The following is a 19648-nucleotide window of genomic DNA, read 5'->3' on the forward strand; positions in this document are numbered from 1 at the left end:
CCCTGCATAGGACAACTTCCCTGGTGAATGGGATGAAGCCCCAGGGTGCCACCCCGGTCCCCACAGTCCCCCTTTCCACTCAGGGTCTCCTCCAGGATTTTAGCTGCCAACAAGAGCATTTGACCCAATATGGCTGTGACAATGGCAGCTCCTCTCCCAGCCTTACTGGACAAAAATGGAAGCATGCATGCTGCATGGCAGCAGGTTCCCCAGACACTCTGCTTGCATCCTGGTGGAACTGGTCCTGCCTCCCAGCCTGTACTCCCAGCTCACTGTCACTGGCTCCTCGCTGCATCAGCCATACCCCAGGTATGTGTGGTTTCTCCAGGCCTTTGCCTCCACAGAGCTACCAGTACCAATGCTTGTAGGGGTCTTGCCCCACCTTTCAACCAGGGAGGGTGCCTGCAGCACAGCCAAGAAGAAGTGTGGAGGGCACAGGGCAGAACCATAAAACACATACATTGGTCAGGAAAAAAAGATAACTTGCGTTCCAGTCTGTCAGGGCATTTAATCAGGGCAACTTTTTCTGAAACTCTGAACCTGGAGTTTTGGAGCTTTCTTGGGGAAGAACCCAGGAGAATGGGAAAAACAGTGATCAAAAGCCTGTGACACCCAGGTGGCCATGGGCACAGGGGCTGAGAGAACTGGTTGCATCCTCCACCCAGCATCCCCAGCTGAGCAAGCAGCAGGCAGGTGGCTGCTGCAGCAGCACAGAGTAGAGGGCTCAGCATTTCATCTGCCAGTGAGTCACTTGGCAGAGGAGGAAACCTCTGACAGCACCGAGGATGTGGAGGTGGCTGCTGTGCTCCTGCCTTGTGCTAAAGGTGCTTTAGATCCTGCTCTCTTCCCATAGTCCCACTGCACACTCAGCACTGCAGCTGCACCTTCCTCAGCATGAGACCATCCAGCTGTGGTGGTGCTCAGTGCTGGCAGTGCGTGGTGTGGTGCAGGATCACTTTGCACTCTCCCCTTGTGCGGCCTCTCCAGCACTAATCCCCAGACTAGCTGCCTGCCCCGCCTGCTTTCTGGGGCCCAGGGTGCCGGCATTGCCCAGATTCTTGGACCCTGTGCTCAATTGGCTGCCACAGCCCCCTGATCCCACAGAAGAGTGTGGATCAGGGACCAGAAATGCCTCATGCACTGGTGGTGAACACATTGCCCCGAGAATGGAGAGGTGGCAGGGAGCAGGCGTGGGGCACTGTGTGCTGCTGCCAGCATACAGGTGCTGCCATGGGGACCTGAGGTGTCACATGTCCCTGCTGGCCTGACGAGAGAAGAGCGATGGTGATGGCAGGACTTTGCCAAGGCTTCGGCGGCTCAAACACTGCTGAGGTGCAGGCAGGGAGCTGGAGTGCAGGTGTCACCATGCAGGACATGTTCCTGAGCTGATGTGACTTTTTGACGCCATGGCCGTACCATTGCCAGCTCAAGCCCTGGCAGGGTGGGCAGTTTTCCAGCCGGACAATTAAGTAGATTAACTGATTACCTGAACCTTGGCAGGGTCCCACAACCCAGTGGCTACCAGGGTGCTGCATATCCGTGTCGGGCAGCTGGGAGACAAGCGTGGGGCAGGTGTGGGGTAGAGGCCCCCCAGACCTTCCTCAAGACCCTGTTAGTGGGTCGGACTGCCCCCTCCCCCCCCCACCCCTGGGGGCCGCGGGACCAGTCTCGGACTCAGCCCGCTGGCACCGCGCTGCTCGCTCCGGGCAATCCTGACTGCCCCGCGAGCAGCATCCCCCCTCCGCCGCCCCACCGTGTCCTGGCCCCCGGGAACCTGCCTTGGCGCCCCTCCGGAGCCCACGTCCCGGAGGATCTGCGCCACGGTGATCCCGTCCCCGGGAGTCCACCCCAGCTGAGCCCCCCGGACCCGCCCGCCCCCGTGCCCGGCCCTGCGGATCCCGTCCCGGCGGCGGCCTCGGCCGTGCCCCGCGCCCCCCCTCCCGGTGCGGGCGGGCTCCCGCGCGGGTGCCCGCGGCTCGGGGCGGCGCGTGACCGGCTGCCGCCGCCGCCGCCGCCCGCTCCGCCGCAGAGCCCGGCCCGCCTGCACCGGCACCGGCACCGGCAGGTCAGCGCGGGGGACTGCGGCTCCCGGGGCACCAGTACTGGGGCCGCCACTGCTGCGGCGGGCGGCGGGGGGGGGCACCGCGGCCCGCGCATCGCGCACCGGGCACCGAGCGGCGGAGCCGGCCCGGCGCGCTGCGGGCGGGGTCGGCGGGATGCGGCGGCTGCACCGTCCCCGCTGTGGCCCCGCACCAGTCGCGGCTCCACTCCGCTGCGCAGCCCCGCCGGTAACCCGCACCGCGCCGCGGGGCCACCGCTGCAGCACCCTGGCGGTCCCGGCCCCGTTCCCGGCCCGGCGGGTCTGAGCCGTGTGTGCGGCGGCAGCGCGGGGCACCGGGCCGAGCATCCCCGCCGGGATGCAGCCGGGACGCGCCAAGGTGAACGGTGCGCGGCGGAGCGGGGCCGCCGGCAGCGGGGACATGGGGCGAGGACACTGGGGATGGAGAAGCGGGGAGGTGACGCCGGGAGGGACGCCGGGATTGAGCACCGAGGAGAGGGCACTGGGGATGGAGCACTAGGAAAGGGACAGCGTGGATACTGGGGGTCGGGACCACTAAGCACCAAGGACCACCCACACCGGAGATACCGGGATGAGGAACACCAGGAGACACCGGGAAACAGAAGACTGGGAATGGGGCCTCTGAGGGTGGGTACGGCTGGGAACAGAGCCCAGGGCTACCCGGGAACGGACAGCCAAGCCACTGTCTCTCTCCCTGGCCAGTGGCACAGCAGCCTCGTGGCCAGTTACACGAGTTCCCTGAGCAGCTGCAGTGGATCCTGGCTCACCAGACTCCCATCCCCACAGGGTCGACTCGGTCCTCACCATGACTGCAGCACAGCTTGTCACCTGGGGGATGCTCCTGGCCACCGGGGTCCCTGCCAAGACCCAGGGGGTGTTGCCGGCAGGGCTGTCCTTAGGTGGGGACCCCTTGCACAGCCCTGCCTGGGGACAGCAGTGGCCAGGCCCATCCCCCACCTGGGAGGCATCGGGGGAGCCGAGCGGTGCCGGGGCCCCAAGGAGTGAGCGCTGGGGGGTCAAGCACCCCGTGCACTGGTCCCCACCGCTGCAGGCGGGGGATGGCACCAGGGCACCCCTGGAGATGGAAACCACTGTGACAGATGCTGATACCAAGGTCTGGAGGGATGGCAGCACAGTCCCGGCTGTGGCAGACGAGCCATTTCTTGCCTGGCAAAGGCACGAGGCTGAAGGCCAGGACAGCTCCCTGCCCCACGGCTCTGCACAGGGGACGTCAGGCTCTGAGGTGTCCACGAACAGAGGGGCAGACTCTCCAGAGTCACCCTGGGCAGGGCAGGACCTGTCCTTGTCCAGGCAGAGTGTCTCCAAGAGAGTCGGCAGACCCAGCCCTCAGCCAACCGTATCTGCCATTGCCCCGGACGCCAGGCTGGCAGCGGGGATCAGGACAGCAGATGCCCATACAGCGGTGGAGGGACACACAGCCGCCCCGGGGCTTTCTCAGGATGCACAACTCACTTCAGCCAGCAGCCAGTCGGTCCCACTGGGCACAGCCCATGTGTCCAATTCCACAGACGCGGGGCCAGCCTGGAGTCCCCATGCCAGCCCTGGCTCTGCGCAGCCGGTGGGCAGCTGGGGGGACACAGGAGGGCCCCCCAGCCCCTCCCCGGCCCTGCCCAGCTCTGCCCCACGGCTGCGCCACACAGCGCCGTCCTGGGCGTTTGCCGAGCCCTGGACTCGAGTGCTCCCGTCCCACCAGCGCAGCACCCGGAGGGCCCCACTCAGCGCCGCCACCATCACCCCTGGGGATGCAGCCCCCCGCACGGACCCTGGGACTGCGGGGCAGCGGGGACCCCCGGCCGCCGCAGGGTCTGTCCTCAGCACCGGCCCGGCGCCACCCCCCGTCTCCAGCACGGCCACCCCCAGTACCCCGAGCAGAGGTAGGAGCCAGCGCAGGGCGGGGGGATCCCTCGGCGGGGACCAGGCCCCCGCAGGTGTCAGCGCTCTGCTCTGCTCTCTCTTGCAGGGTTGCTGCCCGAGGAGGACGTCGGCTCCCCGCAGCAGGTCCGGGGCGCCGTGGGCCCTGTGAGCGTCCCAAATGCCACCAAGACGACCCCACAGCCAACGGCACATCCCACCACGGGGACGCTCGGGACAAGGCATCCAGGTGATACAGGGCTGCGTCCAAGCTCATCCACTCTGCTGATGCTGCGGGAGCCCATCCCTGGGGCGTGTGGGCTGCGGGGGGATGGCAGCTATCTTGGGCTGCCCAGCCGAGACACAATGACACCTTCAATCAGGATTGCCACCTGACAACGGCCCTAATCTATTCCTGCCAGCAGGGATTAGCGCTAAATGCTCGGTGGGTGGGGGTTTCCCCAAGGGGGCGGGGGACGTGACCGAGGATGTGCCACCCCTTGCACTGCGCGTCGTGACAGAGATCGCCGGGAGGCACCGGTGGGCATAGCCCCAGCCAGCACAGGGCATGCCCCGCTGCAGTGCTGGGGTGCCACAGCTGATGCAGCCCAGGGTGGAGTGCAGGTGTGGGCCGAGTGCCACTAAGCCCCCCACTTCCCCTTGACCGTCCTCCTCCTTCCTACCTGCAGACATGCCAGGGACCCAGACCCCAGCGTCCAGCACCGCGACCCCCTCCGCCACGTGGCGACGGGCAGGGATAACGCCTCAGCCAGTCCCCCGAAATCCATCATCACCGCAGCCACAGTCCAGCCGTGCCCCCGCCGCGTCGGGAGCCAACACGACCGGGCTGCGCTGGGCCGAGCTGCAGCAGCAGCTGGGTTTCTCCTGGGAGGCCCATGTCTATGGATTGGCTGCCGTCTTCCTGCTGCTGGCGCTGGGCTGCCTGGCCGGGTTGGCGGGGACAGCCATCCTGCGGCCCGCACACCTTCCCCACGTTGTGGGAGCCCAGGGGCTGCTGCTGGCCGCCTGCCTGCTGCGGGCCACCTTCCTGCTGCTGGATCCCTATGGGGCACGGGGCCGTCTGCCCGCTCCAGCCCTGCTGCTGCTCAACACAGCCCCTTTCCCCCTGCTGCTCGCCGCCTTTGCCCTCCTGCTCCAGCGGCTGCAGCGCCTGGCCCAGCTTCAGCTGCTGCCATCCCGGCTGCGGGGGCTGCCGGCGCTGGGGACTCTTGCTGCCCTGCCGGGTGCGGTGATGGGGGCCGCCGACCTGCTGCCGCCTCGGCTGGGCCTCACCGCCGCGCTGGGGCTGCAGGCTCTGGGCTGCTGCCTGGCCGGGCCTCTGCTGCTGCTGGGGGGGCTCTGGGGGTGCTGGCGGGTGCTGCGGGCGCCCTGCGAGGGGCCGGGGCCGCAGCCGGGGGCGCTCCTGGCGGCAGCGGTGGCGGGGCTGCCGCTCTGCGGGCTGCAGCTCTACAGCGCTGCGTGGCTGCGAGGGGTCCTGGGGCCCCACGGGCGCTTCTCCCGGCCCGGCTGGGCGGCACAGCTCTGGCTGCGGATCGGCGAGGTGGGCACGGCCGTGGCGCTGCTGGCGGCCGCCGCCGAGCCTGTGTGCCGCCGGTGCCGCCGCCGGAGCCCCGCCGGCCACTCTTGCTGGGCCAAGGCACTGCGGTACTTCTGCGCCGGCCGCAAAGCTGAAGCACCCGAATACCCCAACAACTGCTACGACTGGGCCGGTAGCAGCACCGGTGGCACCGGTGTGGAGCGAACACCCGCCAACGACATCTCCAAGAACCTCATCCGCAACCCGGCGGAGCAGCTGCCCCTGCGGGCTCTGAAGGACAGCAACGAGGTCTGGGCAGCTGGTACCGGGATGCCGGGGCTCAGCCCCAAGTGCCCCAACATGTTGGCCGCCCGCTCCTGCGCTGCCTTTGAGCAGGGCTCGTCCCCCTCCCTGGGAGAGTTGATCTTCCGCCCGCCGTCCCCCATCGACCTGCGCCGCAGCATCGACCAAGCGCTCTGCCGCCGCCACCTCCTGCACGACGGACTCTTCAGCCGGCCCCGACGCGGCTCCGGCTCCTCCCTGCACGGCTCCCCAGCCCCTGACAAGACCCCCAGTTTGGGGCGCATGGTGCGCTGCAGCTCGCTCACGGAGCTGCCCGGCCCCCGCCAGCCCCCCGGCACCGTCACTGTCACCGTCACCGCCTCAGCCAGCTCGCTGGAGAGCAGCTCACTGAAGATCAGCTGGAACCCCTGGCGTCATGGGCTGTCCTCACCCGACAGCCTGCCCCTGGACGAGGCGCCCAGCCGGGCCCCTCTCCTGGTGCCCGCTGGAGCAGCCGGCTGGGAGCGCGAGGGTCCCCACGCCTCCCCAGCCCTTGGCAAGGCGGTGGACTCCCGCAGCCTCTCCAGCGACACCATTGAGCTCTGAGCCCGGGACAGGCAGAGACTGGGGTGCAGGAGGACAATGAGCCCAGTGTGAGAGTGCAGGGGTTTGATCCTACACCCCTGTAGGGCCGGGCAGGGGTGGTTCCATTTGTGCCAAACGAGAGAAATAAAGAGTTTATGCTGGGAGAAGACAGTCCTGTTGGCATGTGAAAGCGGTGGCAGGCAGCAGCACCCCCAATCCCCGCCAATTCCCACCCTGAGCAGCCAAGCTGGGTGTGCAGAGCTTTATTTCCTGAGATATGGACACATGGACAGATGGGCACACCCCGACAGACAAACCACGGACAAATGCAACAGCCACACTCATGCATCCCACAGGGCCCCCTCACTGGCACAGCACCCTGCCAGTGGCTAGGGGCCCCTGGCACCCCAGCCTGGGAGGGGAGATGGGCTCTGCCCAGGGATGGAGGACAGCTCTCGCAGCCACACAGCTCAGGGCATGGGGGGACCCAGCCTCCCACTCTCCCACAGGGAATGGCCTCATGGGAGGGGAGTCCTACAGGGCCAGGAGCCCCAGCCTTGGGACAGATAGCAGGTTCCCTCCCTCACCTGACCCTCCACGCCCTCACCTGTCACAATGCCAGGCCTCTCCTCCAGAGCACGAGGAACTGGGGGCAGCATGCTGTGCCCCCCACAGGATGCTGCACTGCCTGATATCACCCCTCCCAGCCAGAGGAGGCTGTGTGGGAGCCCCCAGGATCAGGTACTCCTGGCTCATTCTGCAGGGACAGGGAAAACAAGATCCTATGCTAAAGGGGGGCTGGGGGACGCATGCAGGGCACAGCATCATGTGCAGGATGCGGCCTTGGCAGCCAGTCCTGCTTGGGGGAGGCCCTGTACCCCAAGCTGAGTCTGCCCCTCCACTTGCACCCAGCAGTTCCAGAGCTATCTGCCCTTCATGAAGCCATCGAGGACACGGTCACTGCGGTCAGAGAGCCAGTAGCCGGCCATGGCGGCCACGGCGCCGATGAAGATGGCGGTGAAGACCATGTCACCCTTGGCAGCCAGAGTGGCAAGGGCACAGATCATCACACCAAAGAACATCTGCTGCAGCACCACCACCTCGTCATCAGTCACGTCATCAAAGAAGCCCTTCTCTGGGGCATCTGTACGGACAATACTCGTGGGAGGGCACAGCTGACCAACAAGAGCCCCCCACTGTGTCGCACACCCCCTGCCCAATGCCCATGTTCCCCTGTGCTGCATTAAGCCATACCAGGGGGCTTGTCCTCAACGCACTGCCCGTCTCGGCGGATGTGGCCTTGGGCACAGACGCAGCGGTAGCTGCCCTCTGTGTTCTCACACACCTCCTGCACCCCTGTGCACACTGGCTCCTCGGCACTGGCACACTCATCCACATCTGGAGGGGAGGCAGGGCTCAGGCAGGGCTTGGACAGTGAAGAGGGGGAAGTATGGCCTCCAAGTCCATAGGGAGGCACTCACCCAAGCACTTGGCTCCATCCCGCCAGTAGCCCTTGTTGCATTTCTTGCAGCGAGCCGGCCCAGCACCCATGCAGCCAATGCAAGCCGTGGAGCAGTCTGCCTCAGGGAAAGGAGACAGGGTTGCTGCTGGAGCTCCTCCCCAGCCTAGCCAGGGTTGGCCCCAAGTAGGGAAGAGCCACCTGCATGAAAACTCCCCACCTCCCCCTGACCTCGGCACTCGTAGGAGCCCTCTGTGTTGACGCAGTACTGGTTGGCTCGGCAATGCGCCATCTCTGTGCCACACTCATCTATGTCTGCAGGAAAGATGGGAATGGCCCCACTGAGCCTTAGCTCTGGGGATGCAGCCCGCACAGCCCTGAGCTCATCCCTGGCCTTCACTCACCGATGCAACGGTGCTCATGCAGCACCCAGCCCCTCTTGCAGCGAAGGCAGCTGGAGTCCTCGGGCCCTGTGCAGCGCCCGCATGCCTGGTAGCACTCTGTGGGCAGGGAGGGCAACGTGGACACAGGCAGGGGGCAGCTGCCTGTACCCACTGCCTGGGCAGCACCGGTAGAGCCCCCACGTACCAGCGCACACAAGGTGGCTCTTGTTCCGTGAGGCCTCATAGTAGCCGTCACCACACTCGGCACAGAAGGGGCCACCGTAGCCCGGGCTGCAGACGCAGAGGCCGGTGCCGCGGCGTGTGCCGTCACCGTCGCATCGCCCGTTGCCACTGCAGGGCTGTCGGGGCCCACCGGCACAGGCTGCATGAGGAGAGACCAGCCAGCTGGCAGCTGGGGCAGGGGGCAGCAGCCAGGGGGGCCCCTCCAGCCCTACCAGCACCCTGCTCATCCCACAGTTACTCACACCGGCAGTCTGGGCCGTAGGTGCCAGGTGGACAGCAAAGCATCAGTCTGTCCACACACAGCCATTGGAAAAAGTCAGGGTGCTGCTGCCGCCTGGGGAGGGGGAGATACAGCATTCAGCCCCCTGCCATCCCCTGTGCCCCCTGTCATGCCCCTGTGCCTGTCCCCAGACTCACTCATGGAACCACCACTGCTCCACGTGCTCCTCACTCCGCTCCAGCAGTTGGTGGCAGGTGAAGTCCGAGGGGGCACAGACACCCTCCAGCACCTCCAGCAGACGGGTCTCACTGCAGAGACCCGAGTCAGTGTGGGATATTACTTCTGGAGCAGCTGGGCTCCCCCAGCCCCTCACTGGGGTCACTTACCTGTGCTGGTACTTGGACAGCTTCTCCTCCTCCCAGGCTGTGTTACCCCCACCAAAGCCCTCATGCTCTGTCCGCTCCAGGCCCTGGGTGCATGGGGGAGTGGCAGTGCAGGCATAGCACCCCCCCAATAACCCCTCTATCCGTAGGGTTCCATGAGACACATCACTTCCAGGGACTTGCCACCCTCTTCCCTCCCCAGAGCCCAGTCACTGTGCCCCTTGGGAATGCTGCAGGAGTGCCTCCACTTCACCACCGTCCCACCCAAGACACCCCTCTACTGGGCCCAGTCACCCCCCCCTTACCTCCCGGCCTGTGATGCCTCTGGGCCCCCCAACCGCATCACCCCACCCAGGACCCTCTTCGTCCCTGCTCACTGTCACCTCCAGGCCGTGTCCCCCACGTGTGCCACCCGCGGGTCCCTCCCGTCACTGCCCCCAGCTCCCCCCCGAAGCAGCGGCTGTGTCACCCCACACCCCTCGATGCCATTACCCCCCGCGCGCCCCCTCGCCGCGGCCTCCATCATTCCTGTGCCCCCCTGCCCCGCACCCTGATGAAGCTGTCGGTGAGGCCGCGGCAGGCTCGGCACGGCTCAGCCCCGTCTCGGTGGGGGTCGGGGTCGGCGTGAGCCGCCAGCAGGACCCCCCCGAGGAGGGCGGCCCCTAGGAGGGCTCCCCCCAGCCCGGGCCCCCTGCGCCGGGGCGACCGCGGCAGCAGCGGCAGCGGCCCCATCGTCCGCCCGCCCCGCCCGCACCACGTGGGCCACGCCCGCTGACTCAGCGCCCGCCGCCCCCGCCAATGGCCGCGCGCCGCCGCCGCCGGCCCCCCGCTCCCAGCCAATCCGCGCCGCTCCCTGGGCCCGCCCACCAGCGCCTTAAAGGGGCCGCGGGCAAAGGCCCGGGCGGGGGTAGCGCCGATGGGCTGGAGTCGATGACCCCGCACGCAACGGGGCCGGTGGTCCGGAGCGCACCGGCCCGGTCCCCGCCTGGTCTGGGTGGGGCCCTCAAACATCCCCCACCACCCCCGGCCAGACCAGGCCGGTTCACCTCCTCCTCCCCCCCCGCCAACTGGTCCAGTTTCCTCTCACTGTACCCAAATTTGCCCAGTTCTCCCTCATCTCACCCTAAACTGGTCCAATTTCTTTTCACACTTTCCCCTCAACTGTCCCAGTTGCCAATCACCCCCCCAGTGAGCTTGTCCAGTTCCCCATTACCACCCCAAATTGGTCCAGCTTCCCTTCATACCCCTAAACTGGTTCAGCTCCCCATCCACCCTCCAACCAACCAAACCCCCTCCCCCTTCATGCCCCAAACAGCCCAGCCCCCTTCCTGTCCCCCCCTGTACCTCCCCATCATCCCCCTCCACACTATCCCAGTCCACCCCATCATTCCTGCCCAACCCATCCCAGTCCCTGCTGGACTCAGAGCTGGACTCACACTCAGCAAGAGTACTGTCACCCCTTTATTCCCCTACTGCTCGCTGCAGAGCCTCGGCCACCACTGCCACATATGGCTCTAGCCACCGGCCCCTCTGCCGAGCTGGTCCTGCCAGTGCCTGCAAGAACGCCTCCATCTCGCTGGGCAGTGCGAAGGCAGGGGCTGCCCGCAGTGCTGGTGGCACTGCTGGCACCGAGGTCTCCAGCCGGGCCACCACATAGTGCCCACCAGCACTGGCCACCGCCAGCACCGGCATGGCACAGGACAGAGCCGCCGCAAACACCTCGCAGGGCGCCACAGTGGGGACATCATCAGGGCCAGGGTTGTGCCGGGGCCCAAGGCTGCTCTCAGCAGCCCTGGACTCTGGCACAACCCTGGCCCCGGTGTCCCACTGATGTGCAGCAGCCACGGCTGCCGGCGAGAGGAGCAGGATGATAGTGTCACTGTCACGCAGTGCCCGGTGGTGCTGGGCGTGCAGCCAGGGCAGTGGCCCCAAAGCCGCTACCCCGCTGCCACCCCCCGGTGCTGCCACCACTGTCAGCCCCAGTGAGTGCAGAGCTGCCATCAAGGCACATGCTGCCCGCTCCGCCACCGGCTCTGCTGCATGCACCAGCAGTGCCCGCCGGCCGTGCAGTGGACCTGAAGGGGGCAATCATTAGTGTCTGGATCCCTCTGGGCACCCTGTACCCACCCTATGGTGGGAGGCATGTTGGGAAACACCCACGATGGGGGAGACCATCCCCTGCCTCTGTTGCCCAAGCTTTGCAGCACCCCCTGTACCCAAGCTAAATAGCCCCAATGGGAAGCAGCTGAGACCTCACTGACGTGAGTCCCCCAGTTCCCTCTACCTACCCTAAGGGACAGACACAGTGGGAGGCAGGTTGCAATCCCTCTTCTCAGTTCCCTAAACCCCTACACACCTGTCAGGCAGGCAAACATGAATTAACCCAGGTAGGAGACCCCCTCACTCTGTCATCTGACCCCTCTGCGATAGCCATAGGCTGCCCACTCGCCCTGAGCCCCCACTCTGGGATAGGCACAGGCTGCCCACACTCACCCCTAGAGCCATAGCCAGCCCTCAGGGATTTCAGCCATCCTGTGGGGAGGAGAGGCAGTAAGATCCCAGAAGGGATCCCAGGCCAGGCACAGCCCCCAGAAGTGCACTACTCACCTTTCATGTCCTCCTTCTTCACCAAGAGCAGCAGTAGGAGACAGGTGGCCCCCAGGAGCACCCCCATCCACACCAGTGCCCAGTGGGTACGCAGGTCTGCAGGGCAGAATCTGCATCCACCAAGGGCCCCCGACACCCAGCAGAGATCTCCTGTGGTTCCACAGGGGGGTCCCCTCCCTCAACCCTCTATTATCCCTCCTCTTCCCCACTGTGGCTGTCAGTACTCACACTTCTGCAGGGGACAGGCCCAGAGTGCAACCCCAGTGCTGTTCAATGGGTGCCACAGCTGTGGGAGACACAGGGACATGTCAGACACTGCCCAGTCCCTGCCCACTGCCCGCTGGCTGCTCACACTGACCTGCTGGCACTGCCCTACTGCCACATCCTGCTGCAGCTCCTGCTCCAGCAGTCCAGGGTGCCCTGCTCCCTGCAACAACACAGCACATCAGACAGCAGTGCCACCACTGCTGGACACAGGGGTCCCTGTGCCACCAGGGCCACTGCTGCCAGGACATGGAGGTCCCTTCCTCTTTACCGTGCTGGTGAAGCTGGCAAGGGGTGTGCAGGCACCCTGCTCCATGGCACACAGTGAGGTATTCCCATGTTCCAGCAGCAGGAGGTCATCAGGGCGGCCGGGCAGCGCTCCTAGGAATGTGCCAGGGGGCTGGGTAGGTGGTGAGAGGAAGCCAAGGAGGGCCCTTCCCCCCAGCTGGACCCACAGGCTGCCTCTACCCTCCCACTCCAGCAGTACTCACGGTCCCGCAGGCACTGGGTCAGCCGGACCTGCCCACTGCTCCACACCTGCCCCAGAGAGTGGATTAATAGTGCCTGGGGGTGATGTAGAGCTGCCCGTGGGGCAGCTGTGGGGCAGAGCGCTGTCCTACCTGCACGCAGAGGTTGGGGTGTGGCTGCAGCCCTCCAAACTCCTGGGGTCCCTGTGAGTGGAAGGGATGCTCCATAACTGTCACCACCACCCTTCACAAAGCCCCCAGTGCCCCACAAAGCCCCACTCACCTGCCCCCCAGCAGGCTGCTGCAGGCCAGGGAGGGGTTGGCAGGGCCCAGAGGGCACTGGTTGCCAGCAGGGCACCAGCTCAGCCAGGAGGTCGCAGGGGGCTGAGAGAGAGGAGGTCAGCACCTGCCCCTCGACATGCAGGATCAGCTGGCTCTGCGCCCACAGTCGCTCCCAGGCCTCGGCATCTGCAGCAGCAGAAGAGGGGTGTCACTCCATGTGCTGTCCCCTCAGGTCCCATGGTGTCCCAGCTCCCCCCAGCCTCAGAGTGAAGGTACCATGAGAGAAGGGGCACAGGGTGGCCCGTAGTGGGTCCTGGGTTTCCAGCCAGACCTGGGAGTGGGGAGAGAGACAAGAAAAATATCCGTGCTGTGACTGTGACCTGGCTGGACCCCATGGAATGCCAGAGGAAGATATATGGAGCTTGGAGCCCCTCTTTAGTGTCATCCTGCCACCCCCGTGGTGCCTGGTTGGATGCCCACCTGCAGGCAGAGGCAGGGCAGCACCTCATCGGCAGGCAGGACAAAGTTCATGGGACTGCTCTGCTACCAGCAACCAGATGTGGGTCACCCCATGGCAAATCACCATCAACAGGGTCACCCAGGGAGATGAGCCCCTAGGGGACCCTCTCCCAGCACACTGCCTATAACACAGACACGGCTTCTCGGGAATGGGGAGGAGGGCAGTGACTGGAGAACAGACAGGGTGGGGGGGTCAGGGAACAGGGTGCATACTCACCGTGGTCACTGCACGCCCCGGCCCACTGCTGCCATGGCTACGGTTGTGGTACAGCCGGAGTGTGTAGCTGTGCCCTACTGCAGCCCCCTGCACCTCCACAACCACCTCCTTCTGCCCCGGGGAGACCCGCAGCCTGGGCACTGTATCAGAGGCAGCTCAGGTCACCCAGCACCGTGGCACAGAGCACGGCACCCCCAGGGTCACTCTCAGCCCTGCTATCCAGTGCCTGGCTCCCCCCAGGGGATGCAAACTGAGGCAGGGTGACACCAGCACCTACCTTGGCACTGGGGGACAGCAGCCTGTGCTGCAGGCCACGAGCAGTCTGTGGGGACAATGAATTAGTTGGCAGGGGGGCTGGGTCCACTGCAGGGGACCTGCCGGGACTCACCTGGCACCTGCTGCTGCTGGCTCAGCCTCTGCCGGCCCCGTGAGTTCATGTATGCTGAGATGTGGAGTTTGGAGCCCAGCGGCGCCTCGAAGCACCGGAAGATCACCCAACCCTGGGCAGGAAAACCACCACCCGACTGTGGTGAGGCACTGGCACTGCCAGCACCCACCTCTTTAGGGCACAGGAACGGGACCCCCGTGCCAGAGAGATGTGCTGACGCCAGTGCCCACATCCCCAGTGGCCAGGGACTGACACTGTTGGGACACCCATCCCCAGTGCCCCACATCTACGCACCACGGTTCGGCCGCGCAGCATGGGGCCCGAGGGTGCCCAGACCTCCACGGCCACGCAGCGGGATGAGGTGTATGCGTGCCCGGAGAGGAGCAGCAGCCCAGTAACGTTGGGCTGGGACGAGGCAGCCCCAGTCACTGGTGACCACTGTCCCCCATCACCGCTATCCTCTATCTCAGAGGTGCCTGGCTGCACGGAGAGACGGGGCTCCGTGGCGGTGCTTGTGGCAGGTGGCAAGGCCAGGCGCACTCGTGCCTCCAGGCAGGGTACACAGGCCATGGGCTCGGTGCAGCGCAGTGCCGGCTCCAGCCGCAGACGAGCCAGGGCCAGCCCGTGCCTGGGCCCCGGGGGCTCTGTCCCGCACAGCACATCGGTGTCTGGGGGGACAGAGAGGACAGCATGGGGGCGAAGTCCCCATGCCCCGGGTGGGGTGGGGGCCATGGCACGGTGACGGCACTTACCCAAGAGGCGGCAGGTGAGGCCCTGGGGGAGGCAGGGGTGAGGCCGGAGGTGGTGCCAGGTGCCCCAGGCCTGCGCGCTGCTGACTCCAACCCACCTGGGAGCAGGCCAGGGTGTCGCGGGGGTCCCCACGGCCCCCCGCCGACCCCACCACCAGCACCAGCAGGAGCTGTCCCAGGGCGTTCATGGTGGGGCCGGGACTTTGGGGTGCCCCGGCCCCACGCTGGCTATTTCCCAACAGCTTCTCTCCTGGCTCCACGGGCCCCGCCGCCGCCGCCGGCTCCCGCTTCCTGCTCGGATCCCGGACACCCGGGTCCTTGCGTGGCGTCAGCAGCCGCCCTGGGGTGGGGCCTCCTGTTCCCGCACCGGCCACGCAGGGCTCCGCGCCCCGGCACCCTTGGAGGGCTTGGGGCCCCACAGAGACGAGCTGGCTCCGTGGCACGGGCACGGTGCCAGGCTGCCCCGGACAGCCGCTGCGGCTGTGGGACATGGTGTGGCAGCCGTGCCGGTACAGGCAGTGCCCAGCCGGGTGCGTCCTCTTGCCCCTCCGTGCTGCGGAGGAGCACTGGGCAGCCCCCGACCCTGCAGGGCACCAACGAATCCCCCCGGTACAGCAGAGAGACAACAGGGCAAGGTGGAATGACACCTTTATTGCTTCCACCCCAGACCAAGTCCTGCTGGCAATGCCAAGGCAAAGAGCAGGGCTAGGCTGTGCCCAGCACCTGCCTCTCCAGCCACCTGTGCCTGGGCAGGGCAGGGAGCCTCCTCATCTCTCAGCTTCTTCCTGCACCATCCGAACCCCTCGCTTGGCTGCGGCATCCAAAGGGGCTTTTATGGGCTCTCCTCTGGAGCAGGTATGGGAATAAAGCTGCCCCTGCTCAGGACAGCATCTCCACTCCCGGCCACACATGACCAGCTGGATTGCTCGCTTCGGCCTCAGCAGCACACTCCATGACTGAGGCCAGTCCTGCTTGGACGCTTCCCGGGGCACCCATGGGTACCCTTCCTGCCGCCGCAGTGGGCACACCCGGGCTCACCTGAGCCCCGCTTTTTCCTGGCAGAAGCCCTGCGTTCACCAAGGAGCCGGGCCCAGCCCTGCACTCCCTGCAGCACGCCCAGCCTGGACACTCAGGTGCCAGAAGCTGCCCCGGGGGGCCGGGGCGGGGGGCTGCCCTCCCCAGTCCCCACCTCCAGCAGCCGATGCAAGAGGCCCCCCACCCTGCCCCGACGGCAGCGGCGAGGGGCCGGGGGGCTGCCCCGCAGGGCACCCAGCAGACCGGGCAGCTGTCGGGGCAGGCGGTAGGTGGGTAGGGGCCGAAGGGGTCGGGGGACATCATGGGGGCTGCAGAGCCGGCTGAAGTATGCCAGGACCCACCCACTGCCGCTGCCCGCCGCCCCCAGCTCGCCATGCAGGCATGCCATGGCTGCCCCAAAAATGTCATGGGCATCCCCAGGCGTCCCGTCGGCCATCCCGACCTGCCACCGATGAAAGAGCCGGGCACTGCCCTGGCTCCAGAGGAGGAGGACAGTGCCACGCTGGCGGCCCACGCGGCCCCGCTGGGCATAGAGCCAGGGCAGGGCGCCCGCCTGACCCAAGCCACCCGTTTCCCACAGGTCCAGGCGCACATCGCAGCCCAGCCCTGCCCGCAGCCGCTCGGCCAGGGCACACACCAGCCCCAGATGCTCCTCTGAGTCTGGCGAGTACAGCAGCAGCACAGGGCGCCCGCCAGGGACACCTGCAGGATGGAGAGGACAGCAGTGACAACTCAGCTCTGTGTCGTACTGGCATCCCCTGGGGACACCCCGGCATCCAACAGCATCTGCCATCTACCACCCTGGGACCCCCTGCAGCCCAGGAACTGGCACCCCCTGGCATTCCAGCCCCTTTTGCTGTCCCTCCTGCAGCCCCCTTGGGTGCTCCTCACCATCATCTGGCCTCCAGGTACCACGGCAGTTGAGGAGTAGCACAGTCACCACCAGTCCCAGTGCCAGCACCAGCCCCAGCAGCCCAAAATGCCTGCGGGAGACTGGGAGAGGGGCAGTAAAGGGGATGTCTGCCCATTTCCACTCCCCCCTGATTCCCCTCCGGAACCCCCTCTCACCATCGGGACAGAGCAGCTGCTTCCGAGCAAAATGCACATCCGAGCGCCACACCTGGGGAAGGGGTTGGGTAAGAGGGGGACCGTGTTGGGTCTCCCATAGCACAGATGACAGCACAAGAGTCACCTTACCAGCACGCAGCTGCCCAGGATCTGCACTGGCAGCAGCAGCGCCAACTCCCCTGGAGCAGAGCCCTCTGGCTGCAAAGCACAAGGGCAGGGTCAGTGTGGGTCTGTCCCAACCACGTCCCCCCCAGCCCTGCACCACTCACCTGTGTGACAGTGTAGAGTGGGGCCTCAGGTTCACACTGCCCACCCCGGCGCTGGCACAGGGCTGCGCTGAAGGCTGCAGGGATGCGGGAGGTAAGGTGCAGGCGTAGCTGGAGCCCCCACACACTCACTGAAACGTTCCAGGCAGTCTCTGCAGCCACCAGAAAGAGTAGTGAGGTTGCAGGATGCCCAGTAGGGTGAGGGGTGCAAGAGGTCCCAGGACAGGACTGTGCTTAGCCCAGGGCTGCCCTTGCCCATAGATCTCACCTGGCTGGTGGGGACACTCCACATGGCTGCTGTTCTTGTAGGAGAACTGAGGGGAGGTGGGATCAAGAAAGGGCAAGGTGAGCTGCCCTCACCCACCACAGCCCCCCAGCCCCTTCCAAGATGGTGCCCACCCACCCACAGGGGCTTACTCGGAAGCAGAGCTGGGGGTGCACGTCCACCTTGTCCAATATGTACACCTGGAACAAATGGAGAGTGTAGCACAGTTACCATCTCTGACCCACACAGTCCACAGGCATCCTGGTGCCCACCCACTGCCCTATAGGGACCCTGAGATCCAGCGGATGCCCCAGCCAGTGGCACGGTCCCACATCCTGTGACACCTCAAGATCACGAGGCCTCACCTGCCCATCCTTACTGGCTGTGGAATTGGGGATGTCATGACAGGGTGCAGCCTCATCTGGTGCCTCCCTCCAGCAGAGGGTGGCCCGTGGGTGCAGGGGGCAGGTGGCATTCAGCTCCATCGCCATCTGGTCCTTGCTGCTGGTGCTGTAGTCGTGGAAGTGCACTGAGGACCACAGCTCAGGACCATCTGTGGGGCACCACATCAGTGGGGTGGTGAGACACCAAGGGACACCCCTGGGACTCATCTCCCCTCCCCACAGGCACCAGGCACTCACATGCATCTGGCCGGTCATGGAAGGGGCAGTGTTTGCTCCTTGGGCTGTCATGGTGGGAGTAGGAGGCCTGGGGCAGCAGAGCAGGATGGTCAGGGCAGGATATGCCCCCACCCCTCATGCGAGGGCAGAGGAATGGGTTCTGGTGGCTGTAAGGGAGGGCAACCCACCTCAACGCATAGGCAGGGCACCAGGAACTCATACTGCAGTGAGATGTGGTGGCCTCCTGGCACCAGCACCTACAACATGGAGGAAACATCAGCTGTCAGTGATTGTGTTCCCCAGTCTGGGCCGGGGGTTTCGGGGGGCAGAGCCGTTACCTGCTGGTGGAAGGGCCGGGGCAGCTCCTCACACTCCAGGGCCAGCTGGTGGCACAGCCGCACCATGAGGGCAGGACCCGCGGGCACCCACACCTCAATGGCCCGCACCTCAGGAACCCAGGCATGGGTAAAGACAGGCCCTGCTGAGCAGGCAGGGGGTTACAGCTGGTACCGGCGTCCCCCCAGGACACCTCCCAAACCCTTCAGTCTCACCAGGTGGCTCAGCGGTGACCAGATGGCTGCAGCTTAGGGAGAAGCCCCGATCTGGGATGGTGCGAAGGGAGACGAGGACTTGCTGCCCGCTCTCTGCCGGGAAGCAGTCGAACTGCACCTGCCACTGCAGGAAACAGGGGCTCACTGGGGGTACTCCGGGCCTCGGTGTCCCCCGGCTCCACCGCCCAGCGCAGACTCACCGCTGAGCTGCCCAACACCCGGCGTCGCTGCCAAACCTGCAGCCAGCCAGCCCGGTTGGAGCTCAGCTCCAGGAAGGTGAGCTGCAGTCCCCGGACACCGCCGAGCTCTGCGAGAAACCGGCGTGGGGTGCTGACATGGGTGGGGGGACGGGGTGTGTGTCCCCTGCCCCGCGGGGAGGCCCGGCCCCGCCACCCGCGCCCGTACCTGAGGTGGGGAGGGCCAGGCGCACCCGCAGGCAGGGCTGGCAGGGCTGCGCGGGCAGGCACAGCCGGGCACGGCTCAGCGACAGGGCGGGCGGCTCCAGCGGCCGCCCTGGGCGGGAAGGGCGGAGGCAGCGGGGGCGGCTCAGCGTCCTATCGGCTGCAGGGGGAGAGCAGACGGGAGACGGCCGTGCGCCGGGGGTCCCACAGGCAGCAGGAGCCCCGGAGACTGGGAGTGCTTGGAAGGGGGAGAGCCCCGGGGAGGTGTATGCGGAAAGGAGGTGCCCCGGGCAGTCCTGGCAAACCGGGAGCCCTCCGGTGATTCGGAGCCCTCGGAAGTGGGAATTTCTGGAGATCGGGAGTCTTCGGAAACAGGGAACCCCGGGGATCCGGACTCTTTGGAAGCGGGGAGCCCCAGAGGCCAGGAAGTCAGGAAGTTTCGGGGATCGAGAGCCCTCGGAAGCGGGGAACCCGGTACCCCGGAAACCGGGAGCGCCCCCCCTTCCCCCCATCCTCCAGGACCCAGTAGCCGCGGGCAAGGGAAGCCCCACCATGCCGCCGCACTCTGGAGCCGGGCAGGAGCAGCCCCGCGCTGACAGCCCTGCCCCGCCGCTACTCACCGGTGGCCCGGCACTCCTGCAAGCAAAGAGACGGGGATGAGCGCGGCGCCGCCCGCCCCCCACCTTCCCCGGCCACCTCCCTTCCCCAGCGCTCACGAAGTTGGCGGAGACCCGGAGGCGGGTCACGGCGGCCCCGGTCCCGGGCGGTAGCAGCAGCAGCAGCGCGGCGGCAGCGGTGAGCAGCACCGAGCGCCCCATGGCCGAGCGCCGCCACTCCCCGCCCCGCCCCGGGCCGGCCCCGCCGCATTCCTCCACCGGCACGTGCGGCCCCGCCGCCCCCCGCCC

General features: G+C 66.5%; 4 protein-coding genes across 13 annotated transcripts; 1 reads left to right on the forward strand and 3 right to left on the reverse strand.

Moving 5' to 3' along the window:
* The first annotated feature begins 1988 nt into the window (after positions 1 to 1988).
* PRRT3 (proline rich transmembrane protein 3) lies at positions 1989 to 6523 on the forward strand. The gene is made up of 4 exons (XM_086845985.1): positions 1989 to 2065; positions 2867 to 3975; positions 4062 to 4202; positions 4642 to 6523. The coding sequence occupies exons 2-4, from the start codon at positions 2886 to 2888 to the stop codon at positions 6375 to 6377; spliced, it is 2967 nt and encodes a 988-aa protein (XP_086702111.1). The 5' UTR covers positions 1989 to 2065; positions 2867 to 2885; the 3' UTR covers positions 6378 to 6523.
* An 81-nt stretch (positions 6524 to 6604) lies between these two features.
* Positions 6605 to 9788, reverse strand: CRELD1 (CRELD disulfide isomerase 1). Of its 2 annotated transcripts, XM_086845996.1 has the most exons (11): positions 9594 to 9788; positions 9048 to 9130; positions 8859 to 8969; positions 8684 to 8775; positions 8404 to 8580; positions 8220 to 8315; positions 8047 to 8130; positions 7838 to 7933; positions 7611 to 7754; positions 7235 to 7500; positions 6605 to 7113 (listed from the first exon to the last, which is right to left on the reverse strand). In XM_086845996.1, the coding sequence occupies exons 1-10, from the start codon at positions 9774 to 9776 to the stop codon at positions 7280 to 7282; spliced, it is 1287 nt and encodes a 428-aa protein (XP_086702122.1). In that variant the 5' UTR covers positions 9777 to 9788; the 3' UTR covers positions 6605 to 7113; positions 7235 to 7279. The 2 variants fall into 2 exon arrangements, with proteins under 2 accessions (XP_086702122.1, XP_086702124.1); XM_086845998.1 differs by lacking the exon at positions 7235 to 7500 and having other exon boundaries at positions 9594 to 9783.
* Positions 9789 to 10492: 704 nt separating this feature from the next.
* On the reverse strand, positions 10493 to 15124 carry IL17RC (interleukin 17 receptor C). 3 transcript variants are annotated; one of them, XM_086845988.1, is made up of 17 exons: positions 14636 to 15124; positions 14541 to 14562; positions 14083 to 14456; positions 13789 to 13900; positions 13678 to 13722; positions 13401 to 13540; positions 13145 to 13204; positions 12941 to 12995; positions 12666 to 12850; positions 12536 to 12586; positions 12407 to 12452; positions 12187 to 12296; positions 12010 to 12078; positions 11880 to 11937; positions 11652 to 11747; positions 11538 to 11576; positions 10493 to 11119 (listed from the first exon to the last, which is right to left on the reverse strand). In XM_086845988.1, exons 1-17 carry the CDS (start codon positions 15026 to 15028, stop codon positions 10506 to 10508), a joined length of 2469 nt encoding a protein of 822 aa, XP_086702114.1. In that variant the 5' UTR covers positions 15029 to 15124; the 3' UTR covers positions 10493 to 10505. The 3 variants fall into 3 exon arrangements, with proteins under 3 accessions (XP_086702114.1, XP_086702113.1, XP_086702112.1); XM_086845987.1 differs by having other exon boundaries at positions 13145 to 13207; positions 14636 to 14864; XM_086845986.1 differs by lacking the exon at positions 13145 to 13204 and having other exon boundaries at positions 14636 to 15118.
* Positions 15125 to 15168: 44 nt separating this feature from the next.
* On the reverse strand, positions 15169 to 19575 carry IL17RE (interleukin 17 receptor E). Of its 7 annotated transcripts, XM_086845995.1 has the most exons (16): positions 19460 to 19575; positions 19364 to 19379; positions 18748 to 18903; positions 18543 to 18649; positions 18343 to 18466; positions 18130 to 18269; positions 17980 to 18048; positions 17813 to 17879; positions 17537 to 17724; positions 17324 to 17371; positions 17175 to 17220; positions 16910 to 17058; positions 16770 to 16838; positions 16641 to 16692; positions 16464 to 16565; positions 15169 to 16274 (listed from the first exon to the last, which is right to left on the reverse strand). In XM_086845995.1, exons 1-16 carry the CDS (start codon positions 19559 to 19561, stop codon positions 15667 to 15669), a joined length of 2043 nt encoding a protein of 680 aa, XP_086702121.1. In that variant the 5' UTR covers positions 19562 to 19575; the 3' UTR covers positions 15169 to 15666. The 7 variants fall into 7 exon arrangements, with proteins under 7 accessions (XP_086702121.1, XP_086702118.1, XP_086702117.1 ...); XM_086845994.1 differs by having other exon boundaries at positions 15551 to 16274; positions 16464 to 16692; positions 18130 to 18272; XM_086845992.1 differs by lacking the exon at positions 19460 to 19575 and having other exon boundaries at positions 18748 to 19417.
* Between the last annotated feature and the right edge of the window lie 73 nt (positions 19576 to 19648).

The sequence above is a fragment of the Cyanistes caeruleus genome, chromosome 11 (assembly GCF_971803275.1).
Source record: "Cyanistes caeruleus chromosome 11, bCyaCae1.hap1.1, whole genome shotgun sequence".
Taxonomy (NCBI): Eukaryota; Metazoa; Chordata; class Aves; order Passeriformes; family Paridae; genus Cyanistes; species Cyanistes caeruleus.

What these genes read in the sequence shown, in the direction of transcription:
- IL17RC (XM_086845988.1), bottom strand. Translation starts at nt 15,028, where the DNA reads ATGTCCCACAGCCGCAGCGGCTGTCCGGGGCAGCCTGGCACCGTGCCC. An exon ending in TGCTGTCCCCCAGTGCCAAG is followed by an intron (nt 13,541 to 13,677) that starts GTAGGTGCTGGT and finishes CCTCTGATACAG; the next exon opens with TGCCCAGGCTGCGGGTCTCC. An exon ending in TTGCCAGCTTCACCAGCACG is followed by an intron (nt 12,079 to 12,186) that starts GTAAAGAGGAAG and finishes GTGTTGTTGCAG; the next exon opens with GGAGCAGGGCACCCTGGACT.
- IL17RE (XM_086845989.1), bottom strand. Translation starts at nt 19,297, where the DNA reads ATGGTGGGGCTTCCCTTGCCCGCGGCTACTGGGTCCTGGAGGATGGGG. An exon ending in ACCCCCAGCTCTGCTTCCGA is followed by an intron (nt 17,221 to 17,323) that starts GTAAGCCCCTGT and finishes ACCTCCCCTCAG; the next exon opens with TTCTCCTACAAGAACAGCAG. An exon ending in GGAGTGTCCCCACCAGCCAG is followed by an intron (nt 17,059 to 17,174) that starts GTGAGATCTATG and finishes TGGTGGCTGCAG; the next exon opens with AGACTGCCTGGAACGTTTCA.
- PRRT3 (XM_086845985.1), top strand. Translation starts at nt 2,886, where the DNA reads ATGACTGCAGCACAGCTTGTCACCTGGGGGATGCTCCTGGCCACCGGG. An exon ending in CCCCAGTACCCCGAGCAGAG is followed by an intron (nt 3,976 to 4,061) that starts GTAGGAGCCAGC and finishes TCTCTCTTGCAG; the next exon opens with GGTTGCTGCCCGAGGAGGAC. An exon ending in GCTCGGGACAAGGCATCCAG is followed by an intron (nt 4,203 to 4,641) that starts GTGATACAGGGC and finishes TCCTACCTGCAG; the next exon opens with ACATGCCAGGGACCCAGACC.
- CRELD1 (XM_086845996.1), bottom strand. Translation starts at nt 9,776, where the DNA reads ATGGGGCCGCTGCCGCTGCTGCCGCGGTCGCCCCGGCGCAGGGGGCCC. An exon ending in CTGTCCAAGTACCAGCACAG is followed by an intron (nt 8,970 to 9,047) that starts GTAAGTGACCCC and finishes GGGTCTCTGCAG; the next exon opens with TGAGACCCGTCTGCTGGAGG. An exon ending in CGTTGAGGACAAGCCCCCTG is followed by an intron (nt 7,501 to 7,610) that starts GTATGGCTTAAT and finishes TTGTCCGTACAG; the next exon opens with ATGCCCCAGAGAAGGGCTTC.